The sequence below is a fragment of the Melitaea cinxia genome, chromosome 19, assembly GCF_905220565.1.
Source record: "Melitaea cinxia chromosome 19, ilMelCinx1.1, whole genome shotgun sequence".
Classification (NCBI taxonomy): Eukaryota; Metazoa; Arthropoda; class Insecta; order Lepidoptera; family Nymphalidae; genus Melitaea; species Melitaea cinxia.
The window spans coordinates 7,715,984-7,727,347 of record NC_059412.1 but is presented as its reverse complement, the minus strand read 5'-3'; the positions used below and the strand labels follow the sequence as shown (position 1 = coordinate 7,727,347).

Here is an 11,364-nt window from a genome sequence, read left to right as displayed (position 1 = left end):
GCCAGTAGAGGCGTCTTCCTCTCTGGCCCGCTCCGCGGTCTCCTTCTGCGTCATTACCTCTTCGCAGAAGGAGACCGCCGCCTGCCACGATCTCTCGCTGTCAAGCATGGCCTTACGACACTCGGCAGCGAGAGATCCCGTCCGAGAACCGCTGAAAGCGTGCGCCGCTGCGGTTCCCAAGCGGCACCCACCTCCAGCGTGTGGAGCGCCGTATCTTCTGGCGCTCCACACTCGTGGCAGGCTGGAGTCACCTCCCGTCTCGCAATTTGGTGCAGCTACTTACCGAAGCATCCATGTCCGGAAAGTACCTCCACCAGAAGGAAGGTCAGCGGCCCGAACCGCCGCTTCAGCCCAATCCACCGTCCACTGCCCGGGGACTGGCGGGGCCAGGTACTCCGTCCACCGCCGCAACAGGGTATCCCACGCCAGCCTCTGCATGCGTGCGAGCTCCTCCCACGTAGGAGGCTCCCCCCGGTTTTATGTTAATCCTATCCCAATATTTCTCTCTGTAAAATGAATGATGTCTAAAAGTTACTTATGACAAGAATTTTCAATTGATTACGACAAAATAATTCTATAGCTAACACAACAATTTCTATTTCTAATACCTCACCTGCGGCGACCAGATGACCCGAAAACCAACGGTGCCGCTATTCCGGGATGCCGAAATTCGAGAATGGCGAGATTACTGCTTTGAAAGTAATAAATTCGCAAACATTTTGCTGCCAAGTTTCAAAAGTTAAAATGTATAACAATTAAAATTCTACAGCATAATTTCATATAAATAAATGCAGACAAACTTAAGCAAAAAATGAAATGTCGTAAACAATAAAACTCACTAAAAGTCCACTGTTGGACATAGAAAAACAAAATGGCGTGAACTCATGTGTGTTGCCCATAGTCACCACGCTGAGCAGGCGGGTCGGTGAACGCAGAACTTGCTTGTCGCACCGGCGGCGCTGCTGCCTGTCTTCGGCCTGTGTATATTCAAAGCCAGCAGTTGGATGGTTATCCCGTCATCGGTCGGCTTTGTAAGTTCTAAGGTGGTAGTGGAACTGTGTTATCCCTTAGTCGCCTCTTACTACACCCACGGGAAGATATGGGACGGCTATATTCTTCGATACCGTAGCCACACAGAAATATATTATTATTATTATTATTGTAAAATTATATTTAATAAATATAATACATATCAGATTAAAAATTTAGCCTATTAAACTTTAATCAACACTAATTAACATATTATTACAGAATTATTTTAAATTTAACGTACGAGACGTTGCTTATTACCAAATATTGTAATGGAATATTCATAATAAGTTATAATACATAAACATACAAATGAATTCGTTTCATAAAAATTGTTTTAAAAATATTATACTCGTTTTAAAACTCTATATTTGTCCAGACCTTAAAATATGGCAGCTTCTGTCTGAATACAGATTAGGGATTACTACATTTACGATACGTCCGACTTGTCGGATTGGTAATGACATTGGCCATTATATTATTACATTTGTGACAGTTATATGATAATCGTATACATGTCCTCCGCTCAGTTTAGCTTGATTTATCGCCTTAGGTAGATCATTATTTTCATTTAGTTAGAACCAAATGAAAATAGTTGAAGAATCTAAAATATAAAATTGTGGTGTCACAGTGTCTGTTACCGAACTCCTACTAAACGGCTTGACCGATTTTTTATGAAATCTTTCGTGTATATTTTTTAGGTTTGATAATAACAATTTTTGTACCCCTAGGTGTAGGCGTCCTTATCCATATAGCAGAACAACGATTGCCGGGTTAGCTAGTAATAATATAGTAAATGAAAGCAACTGATGAAAAAAGATAATGAGATTATAAACAATATTACTTTTATGTAAAAACCTGGATATTTTCCACTACTGCGCATCTTTTGCCAAAAAAGAGACCAATTAATTCATATTTTTACAATGATTCACGATGGAATACAGGATATACCAGTCAAGCCTGCCTGAACTAAACCACGGGCGTCAGCTACAATTATTATTATTCAACCTCGTCTCACTAAATAGAAATGCAACAAATAATAACTAACCCATTAGGACTTGAGGCCGTACTGCCATTGTTATTAGTTTTTATTAAAAGAGTAACTGTATTGTTTCTTGCCGATTTTTATCTGCAGAATTTAGCTTCACTATAACTACAAATAATTTATATAAGTACAAATAAAATAGTAATTTTAATTTCTATAATGACGATTCACAAGAACCTAAGCACATATCTAATGTATGATGGTTTTAATGAGCTACCGACATAAAGTGTTATTGCTTTCATAATCTGTATCACTATAATTGTTATAGTGTATGCATTTTATTTCCCACTGCTATATTACTTGCAAAAAAAATTGATTAAGGAGTCCTATATTATCCTTCCAGTATCCTTATAATCGGTCTTATAATATGTTGAAACAATTTTATTTATTTAAGAAGTAGGCCACTGTTTACAAAGACAGTCTAAGTGAAATCCGCTCATGTTCCAGTGCGGTGCAATGGCGGTGCGGTGATGGCGAATGGCGGCGCGGAAGCGGGCGCGAAGCCGGGAGCGGAGGCGAGCGCGGAAGCGGGGGCGGGCGAGAACGCAGGGCGAGGCGCGGATCTCGAGCGCGCCTATGTTCACGACGTGTACGAACAAGCGGGCGAGGACGACGCGCCCTCATCACCCGCGCCCGCTGTACGCTCCTTCCTTAGCGACCTCGAGCCCGGCAGCCTGGTCTGCGATGTTGGTAAGTTTCCTGCTAATAATAAACGCTTCACATTCAACGGTCCACACTAGGATTTACTCCTGTGTCGGCCATCCGGAAACACACAACATCACACACAAACACCCAGACCAAGGTATCTTGTATGGTCTGAGAGTGTATAGTTCAATATACTACATACAGATGTAAGCAATGTGTGGATATCAAACCCGCGACGTTGCGCTAACGCGTCGTCTTAGTTATAAAGATATCCATACTAGGATAAGGTAATTTAGCTTATCTGTTATATAAAAAAAAGGTATCTTATGCAATCATTCCATTCTATGCCGAAAGTGCCATACCTACATAATTTCGTGTTAAAAACCTTCCTAAACTTAGTAAGAATATTAAAAATTGTTAACACAAGACAGTCTATCGGATGACATCCATTTATTGGACACGTAACAGTTCTGCCTTGTTAGAGAATGCGATTTGCAAACTATTGGGCATAGACCTGTTCTATACCTATTAGTCCAGAATAACTCAGCCCTAATTTTTTTTAGGGCTGAGTTATTCTGGACTAGTAAACTCCGAAGATATGGCTATTTTATTTCTAGTATATAACATCATGATATGTAACATTTGAAGTAATACTAACCCTGAGTAACAAAACGTTAATTTAAATCGAAAGGTGTAGTAACGTGATATTTTACTTACATATGTATAACTTAATTAAACACTGAGAGGATGTTGATAAATTAATTCCCAATGGAACTCCGATATACGGAATAAAAAGTATCTAAATTTTATAACATATTGTTTTTAAAATTAGAAATATGGCAATTGATGAGTTACATCAGTCTTTTTCATATAAATAAAAGTAAAAACGAGAGGTGTCATTATGGTTGTTAGTTACTTAAATGTTAGTATTTAAGCTTCTAAAGAATTACCAATGGGAAATCCCACGAGACACACGGGTACACACAAAACATCGCAACTCTTGACAGCGCCAAGTTAGTAAATTGAAACAAATTACCCGGCACTCTCGTTAGCCGTGACGTCCGGGGGCGTGCGGCACTCGTGGCCTCCCACGCGGGTCTTTAAAATATCTAACATAAACAGATAATTAGCAATTCAATTGTGAATCTTTTAAGGAAAATGCCAAGGCGTGGGCTATGATCCACTTCATCCCTGATCACTCAACTAATTAAGGTTTGTTTATTTCAAGAAGAAAACTTTGTTTTGCGAAATAGAGATGATTTTTTTTTTCAGTTTCGACTGAATAAATCTTAAGCCTTTTGAGAATACTAAGCTACTTGAAAGCTTATCTATTTAGGATTCAAATATAAATCTTAATATATATAAATCTCGTGTCACAATGTTTGTCCTCAATGGACTCTTAAACCACTTAACCGATTATAATAAAATTAGCACACCATGTGCAGTTCGATCCAACTTGAAAGGTAGGCTATATTTTATTTTGATATATTAATTATTATATTTAAGAAAAAAATAAAGAAGGCGGTACAAAGTTCGCCAGGTCAGCTAGTATATTATATTTTCAACTGACGAAAAAGGAGAAGGTTATTTACTTACGTATGTACGAATACTAATTTAAAAAAAAAAAAAATTATTTAAAAAAAATACTTAAACCATAGTTTTACTTATTTACTTTACAAATGAAATTAAAATATTTAGGATATTTCTCCTGTGGCAAGATATTTCAGCCAATATATACCTAATGTCGTCCACCTACACTATATAAGAATAAATCCTGACGCCCACGATAGCTTGAAACATCAACTTTTTACCCTATATTGTTTTAACCTTTAGTAATATTTTAACTAGATAGAATGTAGTAACGAGTGTTTAAGAAAAATATCCCAAGTTACTTCGAATGGAAACTCCGACTTTTACTCCTACGCGGTCATGTAGGCCTGTGTGACGATGTGTAGGTTTAAGCCTTGTGATTATGCTTTAATAACATTTACACTGAATCATCTCAGCTATTATGTACAATATTATAACATTTTACAAAGTTAGATAATGATTACACAAGACAGTACTATTTTAGTACTATTTTTAATTTTACTGAAAAAGCCGTTGTTAACTTATCTGTTTAATTAGTTGTTAGTATCATCGGAAATAATGATAAATCACACTTGCCGCCTTTTAAAGTACATAAGTATATGACCAATATTATTAGTGCTTTTACGAATATATATTTTTTTAAATTTGGTCTTTCTTTTTATTTAATTAAATTTAATATTACAACTAACAACTAGAAGATTATTATAATAATAAAAAGGGTAAAAGTTATATAAACCAAAACTGTCCTAATTCTACGTCAGTTTGAATTTATGTGGTTCCTAGTTGCAAATAATTGACCGTAGATCTTAAACGTAGCAAACTGTGTTACAAACTCTAGCCCTATAGTATCACAAACAATCGGCGTAAGGTAACAGTATACGTACATATATCTTATTTGTACCCTATATCACAGAACCAGAAGCTAACAAAAACCTACCGTTCTAAAGTATATCATATCATGGGTCTTCTACTCTCCCCGCCTACTCTTCTTTCTCGCTTCTCGTGAAAGTCAACTCTTCAGGTGTTATATACTTAGATATTGTATATACTATCATCAAAACATACTCGTATTTATTTGGTATAAATAGATATACAAAATTATATTATCTCTTGCTTAGGATGCGGTAATGGGAAGTATTTAAGCGTGAATCCGTCCGTGTTCGCGGTGGGAGGAGACCGCTGCACGCGATTAGCCACGCAAGCGCACCACCACAATAATGAGGTACGTTTAAGAAACAGTTTAAACTGAGCAATATTATAATTTAAAATTAAATGGTAGGCCAGGCAGTTCAGCCTAAAACAGGGGGTCATCATCGGAATGAGTGTCGAGTAAACCCCCTTATATGACTGCACTATAGCGATGTTTTGAACTAAAGCCAGACTCTTACATTACTTAAAAAAGTTAAAAGTTCAAAAGAAATCCTCAATCAAAAACTACAGAACGAATGAATAGTGTGTACATAGCTGGAGATCCAGAAAAACACAGGCTACTTTTTGTCGGGAAACATTTCGACGAAATCGGAAATTACTTTACGTATACCTATTAATACTTTGAATTGTCCCTTAACGATGGAAGATCTTGCATTATGATTATTTTAAATTACTTTTCTAGGTGGTTGTATGTGACAACATGAGCTTGCCATTCCGCGATGAATCCTTTGACGCAGTTCTATCGATTGCGGTAGTTCACCATTTTGCGACGGTCGAACGCCGTGCGATGGCTCTGCGAGAACTCGCTAGGATAACAAGAATAGGTGGTCGATTACTATTAACTGTTTGGGCGATGGAACATGAAGGAAGAAACTTTCATTCACAGGTTCATATTTTGTAACATCTCTTAGTAAAATATAATCAATATAATATACAACCTTCTATTAATAAAAATATTTGTTTTAGGATGTTTTAATACCATGGCATCGCCCTGCAACGTTATGTCCACCACCTCCTGCGCCACGATTTCTTTCAGTTGAATATGAACAGTAAGTAAAATTAAAGTTCATTATGTTACTCACTCTTACTCATTCACTTCAGCCTATCGCAGTCCACTACTGGACATAGGCCTCCACAAGTTCCATCAGCAGTTGGATGGTTATCCCGCCAACGATGGCGGGTAACCATCCAACTGCTAGTTGTGAAGACGGATAGCAGCGTCTTCGGCGGGACAAAGCCAGCCCTGCGGTCACCAATCCGCCTTCCCAGTGTAGTGACTATTGGCAACACACATGAATTCACGCCATTTTTGGCGCGAACTTATCGAGGCCTATGTCCAATAGTGGACTGCGATAGGCTAAAGTGATAATGATCCCGCCATCGGGCAGTCCTTTTAAGTTCCAAGGTGGTAGTGAAACTGTGTTACTCTTACGACACTCACGGGAAGAGAGGGGTGGCTATATTCTTTACTACCGTAACTACATCGTAATCATTATATTAGATTTACCAAAATATTAGGCAAATATAGGAAAGGAATTCAAAATAACCTTGTAAATAGCACTAATCCAGTATATAAAATATTTTTTTATACAGGAAAAAATATTATGTAAAGCACTTTTGTATACAAAGTAATAAATATTACCCTGGTTTCACCTAAATGACAGTTAAAAATGACATTAAATACTTTTTCTTTCCATTTATAACATTATTTTATTTGTTACAGTTATTCAGAACCATGGAAGAGTCGTGACGGTTCTCCAGGATCATCATCGCTTTCGTCACCAAATGAAACATGTTATTCATTTGTAAGACGAGCGCTCCAGAGGCTGGCTGGACGTCGCTCTTTTCTACCTTCTTGGACTATTAGTAATAGAACGACACAGAGACAGTGCACACGTCCTGAACCTCCAGCAGCGGATTTACCGATAGAGTTGAGGCGATTAGATGAAGTTTTACCACCAAGACTTGTATCACAACCATCTGAGTCATCAACAATGAAGTCACGTAGCTTAACAGACATAGCTGATATAGAAAGGCGTTCACTAGTAAGATCGAGATCCAGTTTACCAAGTTTAGGTGGTGAAGAATGTGAACCAGTCATAATAGATCAAGCAGATCAACCAGCCACCGAACAACGTAAAAAACCTCGATTAGTTAAACAAAAGAAATCGATAAACGAAGACGACGCTGAAGAAGACCTTGATAAACATACAGACATGAAGAGTATGGTTGAGGAAATGCCTAATTTCAAAATTCATACACAAAAGTTACATTCGAAAAAACCTGGCGTTATCAAACAGACTTCTTTAAATGAGGAGCTGATGTCTGTGGAACGATTACGAGAAAAGGAGCACCTCAGAAAAAATATACAAAAACAAGCGTCTTTAAATGAAGAATACTTATTCCACAGACCGGGAGCTCTAGATTCAATCCGTGATTCGATTTTCTCTACATCAGCAACGACTGCAAAAAAATTTCAATCATTAAAAAATGGCCTTACTAATAAATTCAAAACCTCTACAACGAATATTGATAAAGTAACCGTGTTCGTGAGAATGCTTCAAGGTTGGAAGAGTCACGGACCAGTGCCAGAAGTTCCTACACCGAGTGACAATAATCCAACAAATGAGAAAAATTATCCTGAAAGAAGACATTCTCGAGAAGATGGTTCAGACTCATCTAAGGACAGTAGTCTCCAAAGTGACACAAGTGTAGATTCAGAAGATAGCTTTGCTTCAGTTATATACGTACCTAAAGCTGATGGTTCCGGGGATCCTTTATCTCCAACTCCATTGTCTCCAGGACCTACTTCTCCACGACTTAAGGTATCATCAGTTCCAACATCACCAAGATTAAAAAATTCACCAGGTTTACCATCTCCTAGAATTAAACAAGTATTTCCATTAATACGGCCACCTTCATCACCAAATACAGTTCAAACGCCTGGCGCAGTGCATAATAAAATTTTGGTAGCACAATACAGTTTGAAAAACTATTCAACTTCAAACAGTACGACTGTATTTCCTTTAAAGCCACAATCTAAGAGCCAACCCAATTCGCCTCCAAAATCAGAACCAGATGATAATATCTTAAAACAGGAAATACAAACTGTTGTACAAAAAATTACACCCATTGAGATATTTGAAGAAATCGACCCGATCCCGCCAATAAAAGAAGAAGAAGAAACGCCAACTGAAGTGACAAAAGAATTAATTGACGAAATTAACAAAGACATTGAAGAAATACACAAGCTAACCGCAGAAACTAATGATATTAAACCTCAAGTACTTTTACAAGATGTAAAACCATATCCAAAGATCACCTTGCAAACGGTTGCAGAACTTCCAGAAATACCACAATTTAAACCTAAAACCTCAAACAAATCGCCAACAAATGATAGTTTAGACTCAAGAGCAGCTGAAAAAAAAAGAAAAGAAAGAATACGACAAATTAAGGAAATGTTAAATAAAGGTATTCCGGGTGTAAATATGAGTAGACGACCGCCATTCCCAATAGTACGTAGTACAAGTAAAGCAGAACCGATTGCTAAGAGTCACCCTAAACTTATGTCACTAGAGCTGTTTAATCCAGCAACTGATGATATGGATAGTGACTCAAGTGGTGTTTCCTCACCAGACTCTGTTGACAGCGTTATTAGCGTTATTCCAGACGAACTTCGAAAAACTGCGTTAGAAAAAGGCATGTATCATACCTATTTTTATATAATTAACTAAAAATATTCAATAAAAACCAATAACATTTAATATATATTTCTTATTTTCAGATTTGAAAGATCCGCCAACATTAGAAGTTATAAAAAGTGAAGACGTTAATACATCTGATAAATCACCATCAGTATCCAGTACATCTCAAAGCCTAATAGAAGCTGTAGCTGAAGTTGCTCACTCGTTAGATGAAACATGTGAAACTGTAATTCAGTCAAGTCCAAGATCTAAGCGGAAACATTTAGAAACAATTGAGAGTGCTGAAGCTATAGCAATTGTTCAAGGTGCTTCCAGTAGTAGTAGCAGCAGTAATTGGAGTTTAAATAAATTATCTCCGGGTGATTTAAGGTTACTTGAAGAGAAATCAAGGTCTCAATCTCACACAAGCTCTAGTGGCAGTTCGTCTAGCTTAGAGCGTCTATCTCCAGGTCGAAGGTCTAAAGATCGTTCACCAAAGCAAGGTAGTACTAGCAACTCTACATGGAGTTTAAATAGGCTTTCTCCAAATCGCCCAGAAGGACGATCATTAGACGAAAATTTTAGTAAGACTCACAGAAGTCCTACTAGATTACCATATGATTCATTATCAATATCTAGCACGGATTCAGAAAAATCAATTTCTAAATCAGAAAGCTTTAACAGGATACAAAACGAACCATTGATAACGTGTAAATCGGATATGCTAGCTAAAGAAGACGATTGGGTAACGGACCAACAAGATCGAAATCAACATTTAACAGAATTTGCTGAAAAGTTAAGTGAAAAACTGTTGCAAGAAATCGACCAATATTCAAAACGCATCAACGAAGAAGACTTTGATCTTCCAAGTAGTAGCAGTAGTGAAAAAAGTATATCCCTTAGGTTAAAACGGGAAGAAGAAGATAGAAACACTCAAAAAATGCTAGATGAATTATCTGATAGTTTGAGTCACCTTGAACATCCAAACAACAAATTAAATAATGAATACCAAGGACCAGGCAAGATAATAGGAGAAAACTTTAGATATATTAATCCAATACACGATACCCAAGAATCTGATATTAATAAACTGTTTCCAAAATGTAGTACCAAGACGAAAAGCAAAAAGAGGTCAAAAGATGTAGATCCAATAATAAATAAATACAGAGAACTCAAAAAGTCTATGAAAGTAATGAGTGAGGAGGATATTTATCTGAACAATTGTGCCAACATTCAGTACAATGTTAAACCAATTACGGATGAAAAAACTCCAGATATCGATACCAAAAACCCAGATGACGATAGTGCCATTTCATCTAGCAATGGTAATCCTGAAATAACTATCGAATCTGGTACCTACGACACAAGTCAATCACTAGAAACTGGTTATTCTTTGGAATCAGAAATAAGTGTTGACTCACTATGCACGAGCACAGACAAGCGATCATCATTAAAGGTCGGACAATCTACAGATTCAAGTGATTTAGATAAAATGGAAATAAGTCCTGAATCAATAACATCGAGGTCGAGCACTAGTACTGCGCCTTTGAAATCAGGATTCTCTATCGAATCAAGTGATACATCGGCAGGCAGTGACTGGAGTCGTCGTGACAAAACTGGAAGTACTGCATCGCTAGGATGTTCAAGTTTAGCATCCTTACCATCATGCAGTGACTATTCCAAAGACAAAAAGTTCTTAGAAACTCGTTCCTCGTCCGAAGAGACTGCTACTGGTCCAGTGACGTCCTCTCGTCCCATGCCTCACGCTCCTCTATTGCCTTCATTGAGTGACGGTTCAGACAGTTTGCCATCTGAAGGAGGCGCTGTTACATACCACAGATATTACCACGTTTTTAAGAAAGGTGAATTGGATCAGTTAATTGAAAAATATGTGGAAAGTCTTCATGTCGTATCGTCGTACTACGATCAGGCGAGTTGGTGTGTTATCGCGGAGAAAGTTCAAGTGTGGACTATTTAATAGGTTATAGAAGCATTTTACTTGATGCTCGTTTAAAGTTGAGTTCGCTGCTATTTTTATTCCGCTAAAGTATAGAGAAACGGTGGGTTTACAAATTAGTATTCATATATAATAATCTTAAAAATACTATAAATAAAACATTTTGTATTGAACACTAAAGTGAAGTGATGAGATCTAAGTGACCTTCCTTACGTACTCTACTGAAGTGTTGAGGACACCTAATGTTCATGATATCGGATCAGATAGATTAACTCGATGTAAAATGGCAAAAGCAAAGCTTTTGATTTTAATATATTCTAGATACTTGATACATTGATAGTTGTTATTTCTATTATATTCATAACATTTGTCGCCCACTCCGGAGATTAGTCCAAACTAAGGCTAACTCCTATCTAAGGGCCTTTGGTATTCGATGCGATAATAGAGTTCGCATAAAAAATGAAAACTAAGAGCTTTAAATAGTA

The 11,364-nt window shown here is 37.3% G+C and overlaps 1 protein-coding gene across 1 annotated transcript; it reads left to right on the top strand.

Moving 5' to 3' along the window:
* The first annotated feature begins 293 nt into the window (after nucleotides 1-293).
* LOC123662713 (protein piccolo) lies at nucleotides 294-10,900 on the top strand. The gene is made up of 7 exons (XM_045597516.1): nucleotides 294-390; nucleotides 2,522-2,764; nucleotides 5,428-5,531; nucleotides 5,922-6,125; nucleotides 6,206-6,288; nucleotides 6,963-8,938; nucleotides 9,024-10,900. Exons 1-7 carry the CDS (start codon nucleotides 294-296, stop codon nucleotides 10,898-10,900), a joined length of 4,584 nt encoding a protein of 1,527 aa, XP_045453472.1.
* Nucleotides 10,901-11,364: the final 464 nt, after the last annotated feature.